We start from the raw sequence: 26,674 nt of genomic DNA, 5'->3' as shown, positions 1-26,674 counted from the left end.
CCATACGAGTCAGTTTGGTGTGCCAGGTAGGTCAATGTATGATGGTCATGGGAATATCAGGGAGTTTGTTGAGGAATGCAGGGTGAGGGGTGGGGGTGGTGTTTTGGCTTTAGACTAGCGAGCCGCTTTTGATAGTGTGGAAAGAGAGGTTCTGTGGAAATTTATGAGATGGCAGGGTTTTGGAAATGAGGTCATCATGTGGGCCCGTTCGTTGTACAATGGAGCGGATTTTAAAGTACAAATTAATGGCAAGTTAGGTGTTTTTGTACACTTGAGCAGGGGCATTCGTCAGGGATGCCCCATGTCTCAAATGTTTTTTGCATGTATGCAGGACCCATTTTACTGGGCTGTTTGTGGGCGGGGAATTGAGACATCCTGGAGTCCGAGTAGTGGTCGACCGACCCTTGTGGGTTATGTTGATGATACTATTGTGTTATTACGTTCACGGGAGTAATTGGGTTTTGTTGGGAGACTTGTTGACATATTTGGCAAGGCTATGGTGATGTGTGTTAACAGAGAAAAATCGAAAATTATGGAGTTGGGGGAGTGGGTGGGGGATGGGGTGGATGCAGAGGGGTGGACTGTGGTTGATCGTATCACTATATGTGGTATTCATTATATGCGGGAGGTCGATCAGATGAGTGCGTGGGGGAGGGTTGTACATAGTGTCTTGGGGCGCTTAAATAGTCTACGGCCGCGACATTTAACCCTGCATCAGAGGGCGGTGGTCATTAATGTCCTGCTTTATAGCAAAGTATGGCACATTGCTGCACTGTATCCTCTGTTGCAGGGGGACGTCAAACGTCTTTTGCATAGAGTTTATCGATTTTTGTGGGGTTCAGGATGCGATTGGCTCACAAGAGCGGTGGTGGAGACACCACTGCATCAGGGAGGGTTGGGTCTCATTACTCTAGAGGCTCGTGTCATGGCATGTTACGTGAAGCGTCATTTTCTCCGACTGGGTGGGATGCATGGTGGGTTAAGTGAATTGTATCACGACCTGCGCAGGTGGTGGAGAGGGAGGAATTTAATTTGGTGCGACGCGATGCTTCGCGTATTATTGAACATGAGGGACGTGCGCTGTGTAAAATTATGTACCTTAGAAAGGGCGGGTAGGGAGGTAGTCGTGGTGCGAGTTGAAGGAATGTATCCCATGTATGCATGGGGTGATATATGGAGGTGAGTTCAACAGTTGCGTCTGCCTGCTCAAGTACGGGAAGTGGTTTTTAAATTTTTACATGGAATCTTGCCATCTGGGGTGGTGTTGTATAATAGGCGTTTGGAGGAAGACTGGGGTTGTCCGGCGTGCGGGATGGAGGAATCTGCTTTTCATGTTGTGTATTTCTGTGAGACTTTAGGTATGGTACGAGAGTGGTTCAGTAGGGTTTTGCGTTTGGTAGGGGGGGGAGGTTTGTCGGTACTCCGGGCGTTGAGTTTTGATGTAGGTGGGGTTGACTTGCGTCTACAACGTGCGGTGTCGTATGTTGTGGCCGATTATATTTTCGTGTCATGGGCTATGAGGCACGTTGATGGTAACAGTAGAATTAGGGTTTTAGCGGGGACAATTTATAGGACAAAATGTCGAAATAGGTTGGTATATGAGGGGAGATGGGAGAGAGACTTCCCGCCTGAATATAAAGCCTTGGAGTTACGAGATTTGAGATAGTTGTGAGTGTTCAGTGGGTAATCTAACGGGCTGGTCAGCTGTGTCTAATTGTGTTTGTCAAGTGTGTGAATGTTTTGTGTTCTCCGAGTTTATGTGCGTCTCCTATGTAACGGTGATGACGAAATATCTTACGTGCTTTGTATATACAACTTTTAGGAATGTTTCTCGTCATTTATGCCTCAATTACAAGTCATTGGTGTACTTTTTGTATATGGTGTGCTTCCTAGCACAGTTGAAACGTTTTTCTATTCATAGTTCGCATCGCTGTTGGGCCGTGCGGACGCACTGCGCAGTAGCGGGAAGCTCCCACTAATCCTGGTTTCTGCGCAGTTTTCACTGTTCAGACATGGCGGAGTACACCAGCAGGAGGATTAACACAGTCTGCATTGAGCTGTTGAGGGGTTCTCTGAGCCCTGCTACGATGAACGTCGTTCTTCCTGCAATTATTAGGGATTTATATGGTATCCCTAACGAGGAACTGTATGGTGTGGCCCTTAATGGGGTGAAACGAGTATTTGTGAAGTTCCTGAGGACTAGCTACTACAGCAGTGTGGTGGAGGAGTACCAGGAACGCCGAATGTGCCTCAACTCGACGATGGATGTGTGCTTGCATGACGTGTCTACTTACTATACGTGGGTACGAGTGAGGAATGTACCCTTTGAGGCAACTAAGTTTGGTATAATGGAAGTTTTTAGCAAGTATGGAGTCATTCATGAAGCCAGAGGTGGGGTATGGAGGGATGGACCATATGAGGGCCTCCCGGAAGGGTCATACAACATCAAGATGACCCTCAAGACGCCTATACCTTCGTATGTCATGTTGACAGGCACCAGAAATCAGGTATATGTGTCGTATGTGGGGCAAAGGAGAACGTGTCGTCTTTGCGGCTCTTATGATCATATAGCGGCGCAATGTGCACGTAGAGTTGCCCCGGGGGTGTCAGCCCCGGTGGAGGACGTCCAGCAAACGAGTGTGGTGGCGGCGGCGAAGACTGGGACTCCTCTATGGAGTGAGGAGGTGGAGAAGGAGGGTGAACAGATGGGGACGTGTGTCACACTCCCGGTGGAGGAGGGAGTTCCTACTCCAACGCCTGTGGTGGTGGAGGAAGTGGTGGAGTCGACACAGGAGGTGTCCTTGGAGTCAGTGCTCCAGGAATTCTTGGAGGAGGCCGTGGTAGGAGAGGACATGGATGGACGGACCAGTGAAACGCAGCAATTGCAAGGGCTGAGTGAGAAGTCGGAAGTAGCAGGGAATACTGGAAAGGATATACTTGTAGTGGCAGAGGTACACAGGGAGGATGTACCTGAGGAAGAGGTGGCTTTGGTAGGCAGCTCTAGGAAGAGGCCAGTGGGGTTGACTGAATTAGATGATGTTTTAACACCTGGGCAAAGACCAGGTAAGAAGGCATGGGCAGAGGTGGTCCGCAAATCCCCTACAGGGGGGGAGTACAGGGAAAATCGGGGGAGAGACAAGGGGGGGTAGGGGGTCCTATTAAAAAGAGTAATAAGGAAAGTGTGAGCAGCTTGAAGGGAAGTGTGAGCAAGCCACAGCGGCACAGAGGTAAGCCGCCTCTCCCTGACCATTCAGGTGTGTAACGATAAATGCTAATGGCCTAAAAACTGAGGTAAAAAGGGTCTGGTTGGAGTGGTTCCTCAAAAGGTACGACGTTGATGTTTGTTTCCTACAGGAGCATAACTATAAGTCAGGTAGTGAGTTGAGATTGAGAGGATATAAGTTGTTTGTAAGCATGGCAACGCTTTTAAAGGGCGGAGTGGCTGTTTTAGTAAAGGAGACCAGTCCATTGCGAGTCATGGGGTGGGAGGAGGGAGGAGGGGGGAGGGTTGTTCGTGTGGATGGGTGGTGGGGGGAGAGTAGGGTATGTTTTGTGGGAGTTTATATGCCTGCGGTTGGTAATGTAAGGATAAAATCAGATTTTGTTCGTGACGTTTTGTTATATTATCTCAGGGGTTTACCTGCCATAGCGATAATTGGAGGTGATTGGAATTGTGTGATTAGGCATGTAGACGTAGTACCTAGGGGGGCGGGGTGCGTGTTGGGTGTCTTAAGGGATGCTTTGTGCGATGTCGGGGTGGTAGATGTGGTTGGCAGGGGGGGGTATCAGGTTGAGCATACCTATGTACAGGGGAGTTATGAGGCAAGGTTGGATAGGATTTATGTGAGGCAGGGGATAGGAGTGGAGAGAGTTAGAACAGTAGACGTGGGTTTATCAGACCACAGAGCAGTGTTGGCTGACCTTAGGGTGGATGGTATTCCGAGAATATATCAGAGCTATTGGAAATTAAATGTGAGGCTTTTACAGGAGGAGGATCAAGGTCGGTCTTTTCAGTCATGGTGGAAAGGCTTTTGGGAGGCTAGGGATGAGGAGGTGGATTTGCTAGATTGGTGGGAGTTGCAGGCAAAGGTGAAAATTGTAGAATTTTTTAGGAAGAGGGGCAGGGAACGGGCACGCTGGAGGTTTGGATTGCAGAATTATTTAGAGGGTCAGTTGAATGATTGTTATGCGGGGGGGGGGGGGTAGGGAGGGAGTGGAAGGAGATATGGGGGAACTTAGGAGTCGTTTAGTAGAGATGCATAATGAACGTTTTGATGCACTCAGGGTCAGGGCAGGATTGGAGGACGTACTAAAAGGTGATAAGCCAACCGGGTATGTTCTCAGAAAATTCAAGGACAGACAGTTGAGGAATACCGTGGCGCATATTGTTGTGGAGGGTGGGGAGGGTTATGTGAGGGGACAGGGCCTCACTGACACAGATTCTATCAGTAGGTATGCTGATTATTGGTTTACGGAGAAATGGAAGAGAAGGGGAGGGGTGGGTGGGTTAGAAACATTTAGAGGGATGAGGGTTTCGCAGGGTATGGGGCAGGGGGATCGGGAGTTGGAGGGAGGCATTACGGGGGAAGAGGTGGGGGAAGTGGTGAATGGGTTGAGTCAGGGGAAGGCACCGGGAATAGATGGGTTATCTAATGATTTTTACAAAGCACATTGGGAGGTACTGAGGGAATGCCTAGTGGCGGTTCTGAATTATATGTTGAAATGGGGCAGAATGGCGCAAACACAGAGAACTGGGGTCGTTGTCTTGGTGCCAAAGAAGGGAGGAGAGGAGAAGGGTTTGGGAGATTATCGTCCGTTGTCGTTAATGTGTACGGATTACAAAATTTTTGCGAAGGTATTGGGGAACAGGTTAAAGAAGGTAATTGGGAGTAGCGTACATGGGGGACAGTATGGGATTCCAGGACGGACTATGAAGAATGGGCACAGTGCAATAAGGGATTTTATAGAGAACTGTCAGGGAGGGGGCGTCCTTGGATTGGATTGGGCTCAGGCATATGACTGCGTGAAGAGGGACTTTTTGTGGGGCTGTTTGGAGAAATTGGGTTTTGGAGGGGGGGTCGTGAGGTGGGTGCGCATTCTGTATGAGGGGGCTGTCATGAGGGTGCAGGTTAATGGTAAGCTGGGGGGGGCGGTGATGATGGAACAGGGATTAAGGCAGGGTTGCCCGCTGTCACAGTTGCTCTTTGCATGCATGCAACATCCTTTCTTTGAGGCTGTGGACGACGAATTGCGGGAGGTGGGGGGGGAAGTATGGGGGGCATAGTAGGTTATGTGGATGATACAACTGTGTTAGTTACGAGTGGGGAGGCTTTACGAAGGGTGGGAGAGGTCATTAGGAGTTTTGGGAATGTTTCAGGAATGGTAGTTAATTTAGCAAAGTCTAGGTTATTGGAAGTAGGAACATGGGTTGGGGGGAGATTGGGGGAGGAAATGGGATGGACGGTTTGTGACAGAATTAGGGTGTGTGGGATATGGTATATGAAGCAATTGCAGGAATGTAGGAGGATTAACTCAGAAGCAGTCACGAGTAGGGTTATAGGCAAGTTAAAAGGTTTGAGGGCCAGTGAAGTGGCGTTACAGCAGAGGGCGTTGGTAATTAACTCGGTGGTGTATAGTAAGGTCTGGGGTGTAGTGGAGGTGTTCCCTTTGAGGGTGCAGGATATACAGGAAATACAGAGGAGGGTGTTGAGGTTTGTGTGGGGGTTTGGGAGGGCCTGGTTGTCCAAAGATGTGGTCATGACGGAGGTGAAAAGGGGGGGACTAGGTTTGTTGGCCTTAGGGCCTAGGGTAATGGTATTATATATTAAGCAGAGGTATCTAAGGGTGGGGGGGAGGGGGGTGTTAGGGTGGATAGGGTGATGAGGGATGCTAGAAACTGGTGGAGTGGTAGGGATTTGAGAAAGTGTGAAGATGTAATAAGATTCATGTTGGCAGTGGGGCAGGTAAAAAGGTTGAAGGTAAACGCAGTGGTGGGTCATATGGAGGGAGTTCAGGACGCTTATTTATTTATTTATTTATTTATTTATAATTTGAGCACACTTACAGAGGTACAAAAAAATACAGAAGAGCAGCATGCCAAAGCCACTTATACTATGCATAGCATTACGGGCTGGCTTAAAATTAACTTAAGATTAACTAAGCAATGATGAAATCAGTGAAAAACATTAATGTAAACTGATTACTATAAAGCACAAGTGAGTATTACAAAGACAGGTCATATGGTTGCATGCATTGTTGTAAATTCAGTAGAATGGGAATTAGGATACCAGCAAGGGTTAGGGAGTTGGTGTACCGTTTTCTAATGGGTGTGGTGGCATCTAAGTATATGTTGCATAAGATGGGGTTGGTTAGAGAGGCAACATGTTTATTCTGTGGGGAGGAGGAGACGGCATATCATGTGGTATATTTTTGTTCATCTTTGGAAGTGGTGAGAGTCTGGATGGCGGGGGTTATTAGGCTGTTGGGGGGGGGGGGGGGGGAGTTGGTCTGTTCTTAGATCGTTGTCGATGGATGTTAGTGGGGTAGCAAGCGAAGTGGGCAGGGCTTTGATGTATGTTATGGCAGATTATTTGCATGTTTCTTGGGGTATGAGGCAGATTTCAGGGCAGTTGAGGATAAAAGCGTTAGCAGCGCGGTTTTATAGGACAAGGTGTAGGAATAGGTTAATATATGGGGGGAGATGGGAATCAAGTTTTTCGATAGGTTATCGTAATTTTACTGTAGCACAGCTTCTAAGGGAACAGGGGGGGGGCAAGGGCAGGGTCTCTTTTATTGTGAGAGGGGGGGTGTAAGGTTAGGCTAGCAGTATGGAAGGTGGTGTGAGGGTGAGATAGTGAGAGCATATATTTATGAAATGGTTATGTTCCTGCAGAGATATTTGATATTGGCGATCAGTACCCTTTGATATGTTTCAATGATAATTATAGTCTTGGTTTATATTAAATATTTACATAGGTTGTTTAAAGTTGAGGTAACATGAAGTGTATTCTTTAATTTTATGTGTAAAATCCATGTCATACAATGATGTTCTGACAGTTTGAATTTCTTTGTTGTTGTTTTATTATTATTGATATTAGATATTGTGGGTGTATATTCTTCCAATTATACAAGTGTGTGTGTATGGTAACATAATGTACATATCTGGGTTGCTATGTACTTTTATATTTTTTGTGGTTTATGCATAACCAAATTCTGTAATTCTCATTAAGGTTTAATGAGGTAAGGGCATACCGTGATTGTTAGGTTACTTAAGGGTTTTTTCTTAAAACGGTGCATGCATATATTTTTTGTATGCACTGGCATTATTAATTATTGTTAAAAGGGGGTTTGGTAGGTCATGTTGTTGGATGTGTAAATGGTGGTAATACACCTACGGGTAACGGTTTATTTAAGTACTGGGATTGTGTGGTAGAGGAATTTTGTTAATATCCAGTATAGTTCTTATTATTAATCACTTGTACGTCCTTGTAAATACGTGTGATATTCTTTGGATTATATAGGTAGTATTTATGAATTTATTAAATCCACCTGTATGTTCGGGTGTGGGTTGCCTTCGTGTAGAACGTGGAATTGTTGTTTCATTTTTAATGGATAACATGTCTTAGTTTATGTAACGTATGCATAGCATACATTTAAATATGTATTGTGTTTTCTAAATAAAAAAAAAAAATACGTGATTGCTTGTGTATGTGTGTAATTCTGTGTGCCTGTTTTTGTCACATTGTTTATTTGTATAGTGTTTATATTTTCCTGTGTTTTGACTTTATTATTTATTTATATAATAATCTAGTTAGTGCCTGGTATCTCGTTGACATATTATTTTATGCACCCATAACTATTTTGTACCTGAGTTTTCAATAAAATATATAAAAAAAAAACTAAACAGGTACTTGGGCAGTCTCGGCTGAGTGGTTGAGGGGAGTAGACGTGTGCTGGGGATCTGGACCTACTAATTCGCAGGCCTACCCATTTCTCCTGACTGATAAGTCATCATTAAAATTCCTACTGTTGGAAGACAGCTTCAGTGTTGGGAGAACTGTTATGTGCGAGCTGTGACTAAGGATATACCTATTGAAACACTGGAAATAGTTTTCCTTTTTGCAAAGGCCCTCACAGGCCTCTGCTTCCCCTCTGCCTTTCATTTGACCTCAGCCTTTCGCCTCTATCAACATACAGTGTAGAGGCGAATTTTGCTAGTCCACTGCTACTCGTGCCTCTCAAAAAGCTCACAACTCATCGCTTTGCCAACCTGAGGAATAACGACGAGTGTGCAGTCCTACGTGAGTTGGTAACCCAGGTGTCCACACACTGAAAATTCGTCTTTCACTCCAAGACACGTGTGCTAGAAGTTCTGCAAGTTTGGAATAACTATTTGTACGAGTATTGCAGTGTTTGGTAACTCTTGAGAAGTCTGCCTCAGTCAGTGACCTTGAGCGAGGCACTGCATCACCTGCCTGAGACTTTCGCCCACATTGACTATGTGAAGAAAGGCGAATGTGCATGCTCAGTTACCCCTGCTGTTCTGTATCCCCAACTCTCCGCCTTTAAACTCAGCCGTTCGCCTCTATCAAGGTGCAGTGTAGAGGTGTATTTTGCTGCTCCGCTGGTACTCGAATATGTGAGTTCTGCAAGTGCTTCAGATTTGTTGTAACTATTTGCATGAGTGTATTACGCTTACTTAGGACATTGTGCTACCATCAGTACCTACGTAGGCTTAAAATGAGTGAGGAATGTCTGGCCTGCTGGGTGACCTTGAAAATGGCACTATAAGACCCGCATGCCACTTACACCCAAACTGCGTGTGTCTAGTGAGGTGAATGTCCCTTCCTCGACTTTCCTATTCACCGGTATCCCTTAACTCGTCGCCATTATCTACATATGGGATAAGGGCGAGTTTAGCTGATCCAGGCCAAACAGCACTCCAAGCCAGCCAGTGAAGGTCAAGTGAAGGCCAGTGAAGGCCAAGGCATTCTGAATCCCAGAATACCTTTGTGAACGTTCTACAGTGTTCCGGCCGTACCTTCGGTGTTGTGAGAACTAGTTCTTATGTAGTGAAAATTTGTCTGTCATTCCAAGACACGTGTGCTAGATGTGTTAAGTGCTGTGGGTTTGGAGTAATTAACAAGTAGTACAGGGTTGGTAACTCTCGAGATGACTGTGGGCCCAGTGAATGACCTTGAAAATTGCACTGCAACCTGCAGGCCACTACACCCATATTGCCTGTGTCTAGCGAGGTGAATATCCCTTCCTTGTCCCTTCTCCTTCCTCGATTTGGAACTCAGCCATTCGCCTCTATTTACTTATGGTCTAGAGGCGGTTTTTGCCAGACCACATAAGTACTTGAGTGCACGTGTCCTCTGTGCCGCACTCCACTCATCTTACGAATGTGTCTCCTGTGTGCCTACCTGCCTGCTACAAGCAAATATCCAGGTGGTTGACACGGGCTTAGCAAGCACAGTCAAGCAAGCTTGAAAGCAGCACTAAAAGCTAGCCAGAACAAGCTAAGGCAGCCTGCAGTTATAGCTGTCCTAAGGCCCAGCATGTCTATGTATACGTTCTACAGTGCAGCTGGCATACCAGTGTTTCCTCTAGTGGCTTAAGAACAATTTAACGAGCATTGCAGTGCTGACATTTTGAGTGGGACATGCCAGAGGTTCACTTACAAACATAGTAAGTTTGTGGTGATTGGCTTGTACACAGTGAACATTCATCTGTCATACTTGTGCTAGAAATGTTAAGTGCTGCTTTCCCCAACAGTTAATTGTCGTTTGTAAGCCTGTATTAAGACTTTAAAAGGCTCAGAGTGTGCTTCAGTGTAGCGACTCCTTACATTTGATAAATCAGTGTAATACATGCTCTGCTCAGTGTAACTGAACTATTAAATACGGTTACATAATTAAATTGCTTGTCCTAGTGTCATTGCTGTGTTTTCTAATACATTTTCTCGTTCAGACTGAAACTTTACTGCTAAATTCCCAGTAATATTTCAAATTGCAGTGTTCATCTGTGGTGTGAGTGTGTAACTTATGCTTTGTATTTTTACTGTGAACAAGCTTACTGCTGCATAATGTTCAGTTTCATGAATACTTTCTTACTTGAGTAATTCGGTTACCTTTCAACTGTGTTAAGCAAGAGTCAGCCTGTTAACATCTATGTTCCTTGCCATCTCATCTAGTGGGTCTAGCGCCTAGTTAAAATTGTAATAGTAACAATTTGCAATCATTATACTTCTAGTTATACATTGTGTAAATTGTTTTAGACTATTTGATCAACTGGATTGTAGTGTTTAACTTCTGATACACCAATTTAATGACTGCAGACACGCACTGATACATAATAAACACATTAAAACGCTGGTACCTCTCCAGAAGCTGGGCCTAGTGTGTGACCTTGAGAAGTTGAGTGTGTTTATTACGGTCAGTGGTGTACCACTCTCACCTATATTTACATCAACACAAGTGTATTCTAAGTGATAAAGTGAACACTTGGTGTACTTGGTAACACTTGTCATACATAGTAATGCGTATGTAAGTGAGATTGTTTAGGTACTGGTTCATCTATCTACAGCTGCACACTTATGCTTGCATACATGTATAACATAGTAACGTGTGAGTTACCCAGGATGGACCAAGGAAGTCAACCAGAGTGATTTATCTCATTGTCATTGTAACATTACCTAGTTTTTTTTTTTTTTGTTTTTTTTTTTTTTTTTTTTTTTTTTTTTTTTTTTTTTTTTTTTTTTTTTTTTTAGTAATACTGTTTACAATCTATGGTTGGGGTAAGAGGTTGTCTTCAGCATTCATTGTGATATCTGCTATATTATTATTTCAGTGAGGTACATTAGTTGGCAGTAGCCTGAACTAACTCAAGTGGAAGTTATCATTGAATTTGAACCTCTTGTTTAATGTGATGTATGTCAGAATTCTAATTTTATGCTCAATATTATCTACTTTGTCTCTCTCTCTCTCTCTCTCTCTCTCTCTGTTCATCTTTGTAATTTGTGATATGGTGTAAGACCTCGCCTGTACCATCCATTATATCATTATATGTACCATATTATTAACACACATACAAGAGGTCTCTGAGTGTGTTTTTGGTGGGGTGTGTGTCGTACTGAGTGGTGGTGGTGGTCTGGGTTGAGTATGGTTGGAGGTGTTCATTGAACTTGAGCACTTGTGTCTTGTGATCTATTTTGGACTTTTGACTTTGTAGTGAATATTTGCTCTTGCATAAGCTATAAGGGAAAGATAAGCGAGGAATTCTTGTGTTGTGAGTCTTACACCAGATATCATCACTGGCAAACATGGCAACTGTCATAGAGGAACCTATTTCTGCAGGTGATGGAAATGATGATAGCTTCCAGACCTTTAAAAGTAAACAAAAGAGAAAAAGTGAGAAAGGGCTAGAGCGTCGACGTAGTCAGACTCACTTGACTCGTACACAATGTGATACTAAACGTCCTTGGTGCACAGAGGCTGCAAGAAGTCTTTCTTCAAAGGAAGAATGTGTTAAGCTGAACTTCCCTGACAACACCCCGCTGCCTGCTAAGTGTGCATGGCTAATGGAAGCTGTAAACAAGCATCCTAACTCAAGGATCCAATTTAGGAAAAACACACACAACTTTGTGTTTGTGGAACAGAATAAAGAGCTGATCAATGATCTACTTAGTACACCTTATGGGGATATTAAGCTGCTCCGACCTCCATCAGACACTCACCACTTTAAAAAATGGGTCAGTATCATAATCTTTGGATACCCTCTCTGCATGGACCCATCCCATCTGACTCTAAGTGAGCATATCATCAAGCCTAAAAGACTTAAAGGAAAATCCCAAATTATTGCCAGTTGGGTGGGTCCTGTGCCCCTCCCCCGGAATATCTGGGTGCATGGTTTACGTTTCCTAAACATCGAAGTGTACCTACCCCCTAAACGTAGGTGTTACAAATGCCAGCACTATGGCCATGTTGCAGTAGACTGTGGAATACTACATTCTTGGTGTGGTAAGTGTGCTGGGAAACATTCCACTAGAGAATGCACAGTAGGCCCTGACAGCCAAAAATTTAAGTGTATTAACTGTAAAGAAGTTGGGGTTACAGTTTCCCACAAGGACTGCAGTCAGAACCCAAACAACCTTCGATGTAAACCTGATAACAGTCCTTTAATGGTAACTGAGGATGGGGCCATCCAGTCTACCACAGCCAGATCTGAGACTGAACCTCTGCAAAGTGTGCAAGAACCCCACCTCACTGCAAACAATTCTGGTGATACCAGAATGCCATCACACACACCAGCTGTGGAGGAGCTAGCCATCCCTGCTAGCACATATGGAACTACTGGTCTGCCACTGCAGATACCTATGAGGGAGAGATACATGATTATATACACCTGGAAAATCCTAGAGGGACTAGTACCGAACTTGCACACGAACATCTCTCACTACGAAAGCAAAAGACTTGGCAGACGATGCACCATCCCCCCAATGAAAAGCAGGGGTGTCACTAGCACGTTAAGAGACCATACAATAAGTGTCAGGGGCCCGAGACTGTTCAACTGCCTCCCAGCACACATAAGGGGGATTACCAACAGACCCCTGGCAGTCTTCAAGCTGGCACTGGACAAGCACCTAAAGTCAGTTCCGGATCAGCCGGGCTGTGGCTCGTACGTTGGTTTGCGTGCAGCCAGCAGCAACAGCCTGGTTGATCAGGCTCTGATCCACCAGGAGGCCTGGTCACAGACCGGGCCGCGGGGCGTTGACCCCCGGAACTCTCTCCAGGTAAACTCCAGGTAAACACACACCAGCTGTGGAGGAGCTAGCCATCCCTGCTAGCACATATGGAACTACTGTTCTGCCACTACACCTGAACCTGAATGGGGATGAGTTTGTCATTTCTCCCAATACACACAACTACAACAGTCAGACGGACACCACACAGGTAACCTCCCTGGAAATTGGAGATGAGTCAGATGCACAGGACCTACCTGCAATGAATGATGAAACAGAGAACACTAATGTAACCATGGTACCTGTTAAGGTGATAGGTGTTAAAGGAAGCACTAACCCAGAAGTGCCATCCTCCGGAGAGGCATTGGATTCGCCTGACCTTCCTCATATTATAACAAATTTCCAGAAAAAAATTGAGCATCTTGAACAGATCCTGACAAGTTTAATAAATATATGTAATCAGGATGATGCTCTTGAGCATGGTGATGATGTCAAAAGTGCAGCAATCTCCGTTCAGCTTCCAGCAATTTGTGAGAAAGAAGCCCATAACTCTTGCCTTCAAGACTTGCCTCATAACTGGCTGCCAAGATGCCGAAAAATGCTTAAAAATAAAGGTCCTGAAGATAAAGACGTACAAACTATGCTATTTGCTCTTAAGTGTCTGCACACTGCAGTCAAAGCATAATAGTTTTACCATCTTATGAGCAAGAGATTGTAATAACTCACTACAATGGATACATTACAAATCTTTTCATGGAACATTGCTTCCATCAGGAAGCGGTTGCCTGACTTACATCATATTAGTGCAACCAAGAATATTGATGTCATCTGTTTGCAGGAATGTAGATTGAAAGATGGAGCACCTCCACCAAACTTGCCTGGATATGCAGCTTATAACCTAAGGTCAACCAACTGTTGTGTGATGTATGTCAGAAAGAACTTGCCACATTCACTCCTTTCCTTGCAGAGTCGAGTTAACATGCAGTATCATGGTGTCAAAGTATATGCAGGCGATTTTTCCATAAACATTTTTAATCTCTATGCCCCAGCGAACCAGCTTCGACCTGATGCTTTACCAGATCGCATCAATAGTGAACCTACCATCATTCTTGGAGATTTTAATGCCAGACATAAGAATATTGGTGGGTCTATAACAAACACCAATGGAACTAAACTAGTGAGATTGCTAAATGAGCATGATAATGTTCGAATTGTGGGCACTACTGAGCCTACTCACATATATGGTGGCATACTAGATCTGTGTCTTGGATTTAATACATCATATACGATGCATGACTCTGTCATAGTTGATGATCTTCTATCTGATCACTTCCCAAGACTAACAACTGTCAATCTTGATCACATCTCCAGCAATCAAGGAGCTAAATACAGAAGGAGGAAACTTATTCTCAAACCAGAACACAGAGACAACTTTATTAACCACTTGGATCAATGGTATAAGAATTACGAGCCCATTGGCACACAAAAATTTAATGATGATTTAATTACCACTATTGAGAGTGTTCTCACAGATCAAGTGGGCAGGAATAGGAAACAAAGACCCTCCACTATAAATAACAATAAAAACCAATGTAAATACTATAATGATCCACAGCTGCGCAATCTAACACATGCAGCTAGGAGGATTGGTAAAGCATACCGTGAATGTAGAACCCCAGACCTGCTCAGAACGTTCCAAGCTGCACTAACAAATGCAAGGAATAGAAAGGAAGAACTTAGGCAACAGGAATGGGAACAGTTTGTTAGTGGATTAAATAGGTCCACCCCTTTGAGTTTGGCTTGGAAAGGTATAAATAAAATAACCAGGAAAAAGACTGGCAATGTTGCTCATCCCTTTCCTCTTGAAAAAGCAAATGACCTCATAAATGACTGGTCCAAAACATCCAGGCATGAAAGCCTTCCATCTCATATTAGAAAAAATTTAGAGAGTACTTCTGAAGAAATGTTGAAACTGATTAATTTTATGAGCCAAAATATTGATGAGAGTGATTGCCTCTTGATACCGAGTATGAATTAGATAATGCATTAACCAAAGGTCGATCAACTGCTCCTGGAGAGGATGGTATAACCTATGATATTCTCAGAACTCTAAGGCAGGTGCCTGATAACCCTTTGTTGGCACTGTATAATCTCAGTTACATTGAAGGCGTTCTTCCTACTTCCTGGACCAATAGTCTCATTGTGCCTATCCCTAAGCCCCAACAGCCTGATACATTTAGGCCGATCTCCTTAACTAGTTGTCTTTGTAAAACTTTTGAAAGAATGATGCTTAACAGACTGTACTACAGAATCAGACATCAACTTTCCCCCTACCTCTATGGGTTCATGAAAGGTAAAAGTGTGCAGAACTGTATTTCCACCTTTCTCACTGCACACACCTCTACTAGTTCTACCACTTTTCTTTATCTAAAATCTGCATTTGATATTGCGAACAGAACCGTTATACTACATGAACTAGCCAAAATGAATATTGGTGATAGCTTACTCTGCTGGATAATAGGATACCTGTCAAATAGAGTATCCTCTGTCCTTTACCAAGGCTTCAGAAGTGATTCTAAAGAAATGTCTTAAGGTACACCGCAGGGAGGAGTTCTTAGTCCCATGCTATTTAATATTCTGATTAATGCTCTCCTAAATGCTCTACCTGCCTCACCTAAACATATAGCTACAAGCTATGCTGATGATATCATGATCTATACAACAGGGCATAAGAAGATGAATACCATTCTTAATGAAGTTCAAGCAATTTGTAATCGACTAGGTTATAAATGACCATAATTTTTAAAGGGGTGGACCGGTAAGCCAGCGGAAGGCCTCGGTCAGATGACCAAAAGCTCCAAAGGCGGGTCATCATCTGACTAAGACCCGCGTCAGGAAACATTTGTCCTGTTTCCTGACGAACCTTACCTAATCTAACCTAACCTGTAATCGACTAGGCCTCATAATATCTTCCTCTAAAACTAAGATATTAACAAGCAAACGACATCCCCCACCCATCTATTTGCAGGGTGAAATCATTAGCTACGTTAAAACTTACAGATATCTTGGTGTAGATGTACCCTTTAACAAATCCATTATACCACAACTAAACAAGAAATGTAAAGCTAGGCTAAATGCTCTCAAAGCTGTTGCTGGCTACAATCCCAACTATGGTGCTAATGTGAGAATCGTGAGAATGATGTACATAGCCTATGTTAGGTCCTTAATTGATTATGCTGCTCCCATGTTGATATTAGCTAGAGAAAGTTCTCTCCGACCCTTGGAGTTAATGCAAAATGAAGCTCTCAGGATTATTCTTGGCTGTCCCAGATCTACAAAAGTTCTTAACATGAGGAAGGAGCTTGGTATTTCTAGTATCAGTGATAGGATTGTTGAAATTAACACTGTACTCGGTATTAGAATGTTGAGAAACGAACCAGACACTGTCACAGTGAATCTTACCAAGTGTCTAGAGGTAAATACACACAGATCTAAATGGATTGTGAAAACGTGCAATTGCATTAAGTTTTATAACCTGCATGAACTGTATCACTGTAGGCAACAAGAGCATTTCACCCCTCCATGGAAGATGTGTTCATTTAATATCACATACCTACAAGTCCCTCCCAAGAAGCTCATTGCTAGTAATCCCTTCCTTAAATCTCTTGTTAGAGCAACTGCTCAAGAAGAAATTTCTCACCTAGCTGGTAGTAACAAGTTATCAGGCCCGGTGGCCTGGTGGCTAAAGCTCCCGCTTCACACACGGAGGGCCCGGGTTCGATTCCCGGCGGGTGGAAACATTTCGACACGTTTCCTTACACCTGTTGTCCTGTTCACCTAGCAGCAAATAGGTACCTGGGTGTTAGTCGACTGGTGTGGGTCGCATCCTGGGGGACAAGATTAAGGACCCCAATGGAAATAAGTTAGACAGTCCTCGATGACGCACTGACTTTCTTGGGTTATCCTGGGTGGCTAACCCTCCGGGGTTAAAAATCCGAACGAAATCTTATCTTATCTTATATACACTGATGGATCTAAACAGGAGTCTTCTGGCAGGGCTGCATCTGCTCTTGTTGCCACCTCCCCAGTTAAGAACAATAATAAATTTGTTGAGTTAGGCATAAGAATTAACAACTGGGCGTCGACACTGCAAACTGAATTGTTTGCAATCCTAATGGCGCTAAAGCTAACCTATGACACTGAGCTTGACTCTATCATCATTACTGATTCTATGTCATCATTGAAGGCTCTTGGCTCATATAATGACTCCAACAACATGCTCATTGGGGAAACCAGGTATAGATACTCAAAAATTAGGGACAAAGGAATTAATGTACAATTGCTATGGATCCCATCACACATTGGATTACTCCTTCATGATAAAGTTGATATGTTAGCCAAGAAGAGTATCCAGAAGGAGAATGTAGAATATAACTTTGGTATAACTGTGTCTAGCATTAGGAATAATATTAGGAGAGAAGTAAATAATGAAAATGATTGTTATAGGAATGCAGTTAGAAGCCTGAGTAGATCTATAACCCACTATGATAACATGAACGTAGATAAGTATGCTTATGGAGCAACTTGCAATGTGAACAGACTGACTGATGTTGTAGTGGCCAGGCTTAGGCTTGGTTACAAGTACTTCTGGCAGTTTGGGAGACACACAGATGATGATCAAACTAAATGTAAATTATGTGATCAGGCATATGGTCACTCTCTTGAACACTATGTGCTTAATTGTCCACTTATTGAGGAATACAGAGACAGACAGTATAATAACCTATGTGACATGTCAAGATATCTTATTAATGAAAATAAGATACCAGATATACTAAGCAAATTTCCTAAATTTGCTTGTAACAGATAAGTGAACTATAGATATGTAGATATAAATCCATATGTATTCCTGTTAACCCTTTGGGGCCTAGTTCCTAGGCCTTTTGTGTATCCATATGCTCTCGCGCTACCGTCCACAGGATGGATATGGGGTGCACAATAAACTAGCCACTTCGGTGGCAAAATCTAAAATCTAAATCTTCAACCTGTTCTGTTGGCAATGACAACTTCTGTCATCTTCCACTCAGATCCGACTACTCTCAGCAGTACTGTTAATGATGAGATCCTAAAAATAACTACACTGATGACTACCAACAAAATCTGCTATATGTTTGGAAACAACGGTTCTCCCATTGTAAGACACACCAATGGCATATTCTTAGGTCTACACTGACAGCAACTTGAAATTTAATACCCACATCCATAACATTGCCAAAAAGGTCTGCAAAACAGTAGGCATCCTCTCCAAGATACGTTATTGTGTACTTCTATAGCACCATTCTTTAATCTATCCTTACTTAATCTATGGCATTTGTGCCTGGGGATCTACTACAAGCTACAGGCGAAAATATTTTAAGGTAATTGATGTGTACTGTACATTTATTCTACTTTCATATTTTTTTAAAGGCCTAGCTCTATTGTGCACTTAATATATGATAGTATAAACACGTTATCAGGTTTTTATATACATTTGAAAGTGAAAAGAGAGCTATATTCCACTACTCGACGATTTTCCCTTTACGGCGGTAGGCTACCTGAACCTAACCTGCTATATAAGCAGGCCCTGTATGTATATGATTTTGAATTATTTATGACTTGCCTTGAGCATATTTTCGGCGACAGCGAACCAGTCATCTGTAGTAAAGAGCACTCGTCCTCCCAGCTGCAGGGTGAGAATACAGGTAGTTAGTAGCCTCGTGTAGCCGAGCTCTTCCAATAATACACTATGAAACAATACCCTGGCCTATCCCAGGAAATAATACCCTAGTTTATTCCATGAATTAATAATGTCCAAGCATATATCAAATAGGAACGGGCTCTTGTGAATCCGTGACAAATCTCAAGAATCATATTTCTCATTATGGCGATTTATTATAATATCGGCTATAAATGGCTTAATAATTTGCCTATTGTTGAGGTCAGGCTTATTGAGCGGTAATTTGATGGTAATGACTTATCCCTGATTTAAAGATAAGTTACATTAGACATTTTCCACACCTCCAGCGTTACACGTTTGGAAAGATATTAAAAACGCCAATTAGTGGTTCACTAACTTCCCATCTTAGAACCATCTTAATGTATGGTATAAACCTTGGTACCATCTAGATACCGACAAATTGGTTTAAACAGACACATGAGGAAACACTAGGTCACTGTCTACTTCTCATCCCAATATGTCGTTTTTCAGGTCACCATGGTCACTCACACCTCACTCTCCACCTGTATATAGTCTTTTTAACCACTGCAATAACCATAAATTTTAGAGGGGTGGACCGGTAAGCCAGCGGAAGGCCTCGGTCAGATGACCAAAAGCCCCAACGGCGGGTCACCATCTAAGACTAGCGTTAGGAAACATTTCTCTTGCTTCCTGACAAACATTACCTAGCCTAACCTCTGTATATTAGAAGTGATCAAGGTCCCAGGACCGAAACGTTTTCTAATAAATGTCCTAGTGTTTCCTCACGTTTCTTTCTAAGTTTAAAACTTAATCTAAATACGCCATTATTATTTATTTTACCTTTTCCGATATCAGGTTATTTAGCTCGGCGAATTTGGGCTTCTGATCCCTTGAAGTGGAGACAACTGGTCTCTGAGCCATGTCAGGAGGTATATATGACAGTGTGAAGGTTACTGGAGGAGAGAAATTAGTGCGTTTTACCCGTCCGGTGATGCAGTTGCTACTGCCACTATCTCCAACACCACGTGATAACCTTCATGCTTGTGAAGAGTTCTGCATCCAGGGAATTGGAGTACCTTTTAGTTAGATTCAACCTGAACACTTCCCATTCCTCAGGCGTTGCATTAGCCTTAAGAGTTTAGTGCTTCCTTGTGAATATACTATTATTATTATTATTATTATTATTGTGACTTAAGAAGATCAACTAAAACAAATTACACTGCTTGACTTTTTTTTGGTGCTGACTATCCCATCATTAATCCTCCGGGCTTAATCGTACGCAGAAAATCTCTTAATCTAGCCTAGACTTAGAATATTCAATGTAAAAACTAATCGCATCGCCTAGATATACCTAGAACCACTGTCATGGTGAGGTCGGCACTATGATTTAAAAATAAATACGCAACCACACTCTAGCCGCCCATTTTGTCATATATAATAACTTAAATGCCATAAGGAAGGATTGTATACATCCATATGTGTTTTCTAGCAGTGTGTGCATACAGAGAGCTTACTTTAGCCCTATTTTAGTTTTTTTTTTTCAATAAAATTTGGTACACCGGCGGCATGTTGCTATCCTATTCTATATAAATAAATGGGAATAACAGCTAGCTATATTTCCCCATCATATTCCATTACACAGGATGGGGCTCATGCAAGGTGTTGAAATCGGTCAGCTTGAAGTCTTAATGATCCTAGTGTAGTTCAAACGCTGTAAACCCCATTAACCAATACCATGATTATAATTCATAATACCTGGAGTATACCTGGAGAAGGTTTCGGGGGTCAGCGCCCCCGCGGTCCGGTAAAGAACAAGTAGATTTAGCTGGAGGTCAAGAGACACTTAATTGTAACAATACAATTTGCGAACTAAACCACGGTGTATAAGTATACCAAGAAGGATTAATGTTATTGTAGTCAGCTGGCCCATTGGCTTGCGTGCTGACATGGAGTTTTACGACTCACTAGCCGTAAGTTCAAACCCCACCCGTACCGTGGTTTGGAAGTCAAGAAGACGGAAAAAGTGACAGCGGGGACCCCTCGTCCAGCTGACTGACAATGACTACACTCCACTTGATGAAATTCACAGTTCAGCAGTATTATCAGTATAGTCATGGAGCAGCACTAAACCTACAAGGGCCATGCAGCGTCTGGCAGCTTAGCGGTAGCGCTATCGGCTTGTATTTTTAAAAGCATTAGATACGCTGCAGTGTATGTAAACCTTTTTCTTACTAAGAAGCCTGAAAATGTTTTACTATACCAATACACAAACCCAAAAATAATTTAACGTTAACAAAATGCAAGGTTTTAGAGAAAAATGTCACGTCAATTTAAATTTATTCTTTTAACTCATACATAAATACATATATATATATATGCAAAATAACCACAGGAGTTATTTTGCATCTTCTATCACTCGCTATTATTACATATATACATATATTTAAGACTCACCTATCGTAGGTTTAAGGCCCATTTGTCCCGTGATTTATTTACATATATTGCAGTGCAACAGAAATAAAAATAACTTATGAATATGGCAAAAAAAAACATAAGTCTTTTTAAATAACATTTTCCTAACTTAATTTCTAACATGAATTCAAGCGTCACTTAAATCACTACTTGCAGCCCAACAAGTAATATCCAGAGGCAAGGTTTGTCAAATACTCGGGTCACTCTGACTCGAATGGTCAGTGAGACTCTCTAGTCACACTGACTATTCATTCTGGTTGGGACCACTTGTCATCTAGCATGGCACAATGATTTTCATTATGTCATGGAACACTAGACAAGTAATACGTAAAAAACTATCAAACAAAGACGTGTTGGTAAATTCTGCTTATTTATACAATATCAAAATAGTCTATTTTATAAAATATAAAGGTAAACTTATATAAAATAAAAGGGTATGTAAGGTAGCTACTCAAGCTAAATTATGAACTCAGTGACTTAAAGATGTAGGGATAGACAGGACCGCGGGGGCGTTGACCCCCAGAACACCCTCCAGGTAGTTAGGAAGGCTTTAGACACTGCCGCACAAGAAACTGATACAAAAGCTAGAGGAGCAGGGAGGAATAACAAGCAAAACACTACAATGGATCAAGACATACCTGACAGGAAGGAAACGAGTGACTGTCCGTGACGAGGTGTCGGAATGGGTGCATGTGACTAGTGGGAATCCGCAAGGATCAGTCGTGCTGTTTCTTGTATACGTGAATGACATGACGGATGGGATAGTCAGAGGTATCTCTCTTCGCAGACATTGTGAAACTAATGAGGAGAATGCAAGAGACGTGGACGAGGAAAGGCTACAAAATGAGCTGGACAAACTGGAGATCTGCTATGACAAATGGCTACTGGTGTTTAACCCCAACAAGTACAAAGTTATGAAGTTTGGGGAAGGGCAAAGGAGATCACAGACGGAATACAGACTCGGGGGGGCAAAGGCTGCAAACCTTATTTAATTAATTTACGAATAAGATGTTCATTAAATATTCGCTAGTAACATTAAGATTAAGAATTTGGTATCTCCCCATTTCCACTTTTTTAATTCTATTCATAATGATATCATCCTCTTCGTCAGTAACAGAATCGTAATCCCATGGTTTGATATAATGTGGACGGAGGTAGGCGTAAGGGGAATAAGGAGCTCCTACCAGGTAGAGTGTGGTCAGCATCGATACTCTCACCGTCAACACTCGCTTGTGTAGGCCCTGCTCAGACGCACTCCACGCATTAAGACATTTGGCCGCAAAAAAGAAATTCCTGTAGTTGGGCTTTCCGTTCAACTCTCTGAGCATCCTGTAGTAGAAGACGAAGTTGGTTGTTGTGTTGACGGGCGGCACAAATGTTTCACTGCAGGGGTTTCCTGTGAGTGGTGTGGCGTGTCTAATGCTGCGGGAAAAATGTTCCTGCCACGTCTCCAGGAGCAACGTAGAGACGTTGTCAAGATGGACGTGAGGCTGCTTTACCAGAGGTTTAAACAAGAAATATGCTTCTGTGCTCCAGGCTTCAGTATTCACACCCATACCGAAATGAAACGATCTACTAACTTCAGGAAACACACATTCCCGACCATTGCTTTGATGTTTGTAGAGCCATTGATCATAAAATACTGTATCTACCTTTGAGACATCACTTGGCCATTTACGGATGGCATCCCTGATGAACTGAAGCGACACAGCGTAGCCCCATTCTACCTGCACCCTTGCTCGTAAAACCGTCCTGGAATCATGTGCTGTTCCTTGGAAACCTGTAGCCGAGTAAGCATTGATGCAATAAAGTGAAGGGTCTTCGTGAAGGAGCCAAAGTGTCTGGCTCATATAAGAAAAGAAGTCTGGTGAGACTTCCACATCTTCGTCGAGTAATATAACTGCTGGAGCATCAGGAAAGGTATGAGCGATGAATTTGAATACGTTGCGGTAATAACTGAAGAGTTTATTGTTGTGATGCCCGTGTATGGTTAGAGTGGTGAAGTTAATATTCATAAGATGGAGAAGTTGTGTTGCTGCTTGTGTTGCATTACCAAGGACAACCATGATGTTGTCGTGCTGTGCCCCAGGTGCGTTCATGAGTGTGGTGAGTGTGTGATATAGGTACTGATGCCTGTTTCCTGCCGTGACCACTACGGGCACCCTAGCAATAACAGACTGGTGGGTCACAGGAGGAGGAGAGGGGACAGGTAGTGGATCAGGGGTATACTCGTTACAGAGGCCGCCCATGGCTCCATTGGCGTTGCAGTAATGCCATCGTTGCCTTTGTACTTGTAGGCCATTCTTATTAAAGGTGGACGGCGTTGCCAGGTGGGATAGTGGCATTATAACATGAGTATGGTGGGTAGTGTAACCCTGAAGAATGGTAGTCTCGGAGATGGTACGGCCGCCCTTGATAAACATCCATGTCCAGTGTGCCATGGGTGTGAGGTGTAGGGCGAAGAGTGAACCAAGTTGAGCTAGGAGCTGGGCAGTGTCACGGAGACCTACAGTGCCAGACACGGCCACCGTCATTACAACCAGACGTCCAGGGGCTACCCTTTCCAAATACCACTTGAGGTCTGCCCAGTGAGCCCAGTACTGCACCAGAGGAAATATCTGTAAAGAACATGGTCTGTTGTAGGGTATATCTGCAGATATAGTTATCTAATATAGGGAATACCTGCTCACGATCTGTTGTAGGGAATATCCCTATAATTCACTATCTACTATAGGGAATATCTACAGATATCACTACTGTGGGGAATATCACTATCTATTGATCAGTTTATTTTTTAGGATGCTGTGATGCAGTGAAAGTGCATCAAAACTTCTCTCTGCTACACAGTCCTTCAACAGGAGCAACAATTCAGACAACCTACCACTGGTACAAGCCAAAGTGAGAGCGGGGACCTAAATAAATACTGCTACAACTTCAATAATTGTATCTGTAATTTGATCGAGTCTTGAGGATTTTTATAATTTGTTTAGCATTGCGTTAAAAAGAAAAGACTAAAAATATCTTAAAAATTCATAACAGGTGGGAAAGTGACGTAATTAAACACTACAACATGTTTTGGTCCTGGAACCTTTGCAGTAATAAATTAATACCATTATCAGGATTCATTTTTGGAACGTACCATAGCAATATATAAACCATAAGAAGTCTTTGAAAATACAATAACTAAATTAAATAAACAAACCAGAAAAGATATGACATATGTCAAAATATTAACCAACAGAGCCCTTGGAAACATGTCACACTAATTTTGAGTCATCCTATGTTAAATAAGAACATAAGAAAGAAGGAACACTGCAACAGACCTACTGACCCATGCGGAGCAGGTCCATTCCCCCCCGGATTAGCCCAATGACCCACCCAGTCTGGTCACCTCCACTCAAGGAAGGAGCACGGCACCAGACCCAGCAGCACAAGCTAGGCAGGTCCAACTCACACCCACCCACACCCACTCATGTATTTATCTAACCTATTTTTAAAACTACACAACGTTTTAGCCTGAATAACTGTACTCGGGAGTTTGTTTCACTCATCCACAACTCTATTACCAAACCAGTGCTTTCCTATATCCTTCCTGAATCTGAATTTTTCCAACTTGAAACCATTGCTGCGAGTCCTGTCTTGGCTGGAGAGAGAGTGCAGATTCAGGGCCTCAGTCTATCCTCATAGGGAAGATTTCTGATGGTTTAGAAAGACACGTAAGCAAACACTATAACATATTTATTAGAAAACGTTTCGGTCCTGGGGCCTTGATCACTTAGAAGTGATCAAGGTCCCAGGACCGAAACGTTTTCTAATAAATATGTTATAGTGTTTGCTTACGTGTCTTTCTAAACCAACTTGTCGGTATTTATTACCAAGGTTTATACCAAGATTTCTGATACATGGGATCAACTTTGTCATCCTCCTCTGTACGTTTTCCAGTGCATTTATATCCATTCTGTAATACGGTGACCAGAACTGAGCAGCATAGTCTAAATGAGGCCTAACCAAGGATATATAGAGTTGAAGAACAACCTGAGGACTTCTATTATTTATACTTCTAGATATGAAGCCAAGAATTCTGTTAGCTTTATCGCGAACACTAATGCACTGTTGTCTTGGTTTTAGATTACTGCTAACCAGAACTCCCAAATCCTTTTCGCAATCAGTAGTATTAAGATCTACATTATTTAGTTTATATGTGGCATGGTCATTTACCTGTCCAACATTTAGAACTTTGCATTTATCAATATTAAACTGCATCTGCCACTTCTCCGACCATTGCATCAGTCTACATAATGTGCTATTAATACATGTCTGCAACTTCTACATGCCCTCATATTCATTGTGCAAATTTATATCATTGTAAAATTAATTCTAGATTTCTTGAATAAAGTTTATCTGAACTGCCTCCCAGCATACATAAGAGGGATTACCAATAGACCCCTGGCTGTCTTCAAGAAAGCACTGGACAGGCACCTAAAGTCAGTACCTGAGCAGCCGGGCTGTCGTTTGTACGTCGATTTGCGTGCGGCCAGCAGTAACAGCCTGGTTGATCAGACCCTGATCCACCACGAGGCCTGGTCACAGACCGGGCCGCGGGGGCGTTGACCCCCGAAAACCTCTCCAGGTATTCACTCACAGGGTATTTACAGCGAGAGGTGTAGCCTCTCCGTGTACATACATTCAGAGATTTATTTATTTATTTATTTATTTATTTCCAATTTGTGCACACATACAGAGGTACAAAAAAAATACAGATAAGAGCAGTATGCCAAAGCCACTTATACTATGCATAGCATTACGGGCTGGCTTAAAATTAACTTAAGATTAACTAAGCAATGATTATTATTATTATTATAATCAAAAAGAAGCGCTAAGCCACAAGGACTATACAGCGCTGCTACTAAGCAATGATGAAATCAGTGATAAAACATTAATGTAAACAGATAACTATAAAGCACAAGTGAGTATTACAAAGACAGGTCATATGGTTGCATTCAGTTAGGTAGTGATTCTGTTAGGTAGTGTATTTAAAAAATAATAAAGTTAGATTGGGTTTTAGGTTTAACATTTATGTGATATAATTGTGAGAAACATTTAAGATATACAATTTATAATGTTCAGTTATTCAGTATTTATTTGGTTTTGGGTGAGTAAGTAATCTTTGAGAAGAGACTTGAATTTATAAACAGGTTGTGTTTCTTTTATATTTACAGGTAATGAATTCCAGATTTTAGGGCCTTTTATGTGCATTGAGTTTTTGCATAGTGTGAGATGGACACGAGGAACATCAAAGAGTGATCTGTGCCTTGTGTTATGGTCATGTGTTCTGTTGAGGTTGGCAAGGAGATGTTTGAGGGGAGGGTTAATATCAGAGTTAAGTGTTCTATGTATGTAATAGGTGCAGTAATAAGTATGGATGTTTTGTATGGTGAGTAGGTTTAGTGTATTGAATATTGGTGGAGTGTGCTGCCTGTAGTGAGAATTTGTTATCATTCTAACTGCAGCCTTTTGTTGGGTAATTAGTGGTCTGAGATGGTTAATTGTTGTTGAGCCCCATGCACAAATTCCATAGGTGAGATAGGGGTAAATAAGAGAGTGATATAGGGCCAGGAGGGCTGACTGTGGAACATAGTACCGTATCTTCGATAGTATGCCTACAGTCTTGGAAATTTTCTTAGAAATTTGATGTATATGTGTATGAAATTTGAGTCTATTAT

General features: G+C 42.5%; 2 protein-coding genes across 2 annotated transcripts in view; both read right to left on the bottom strand.

The window, feature by feature from the left end:
- The window catches only part of LOC128694457 (allantoicase), a 31,389-nt gene extending 11,916 nt beyond the window's left edge, over positions 1 to 19,473 (bottom strand). The window contains exons 1-2 of the mRNA XM_070081495.1: positions 19,320 to 19,473; positions 18,402 to 18,464 (exon numbers count right to left, since the gene is read on the bottom strand). Coding sequence (XP_069937596.1) covers positions 18,402 to 18,464; positions 19,320 to 19,400 — 144 coding nt within the window. The 5' untranslated portion in view covers positions 19,401 to 19,473. The remainder of the gene's footprint in view (positions 1 to 18,401; positions 18,465 to 19,319) is intronic.
- A 1,493-nt stretch (positions 19,474 to 20,966) lies between these two features.
- On the bottom strand, positions 20,967 to 23,569 carry LOC128694515 (protein O-linked-mannose beta-1,2-N-acetylglucosaminyltransferase 1-like; the record flags this gene model as incomplete). Its single annotated transcript, XM_070081494.1, has 1 exon — positions 20,967 to 23,569. A coding segment is annotated over one exon (1,626 nt), but the record flags the coding sequence as incomplete, so codon positions are not given.
- Between the last annotated feature and the right edge of the window lie 3,105 nt (positions 23,570 to 26,674).

This window comes from Cherax quadricarinatus, unplaced genomic scaffold, assembly GCF_038502225.1.
Source record: "Cherax quadricarinatus isolate ZL_2023a unplaced genomic scaffold, ASM3850222v1 Contig2876, whole genome shotgun sequence".
NCBI lineage: Eukaryota > Metazoa > Arthropoda > Malacostraca > Decapoda > Parastacidae > Cherax > Cherax quadricarinatus.
Note: the sequence above shows the minus strand (reverse complement) of the source record. Positions and strands in the feature narration are given on the sequence as shown.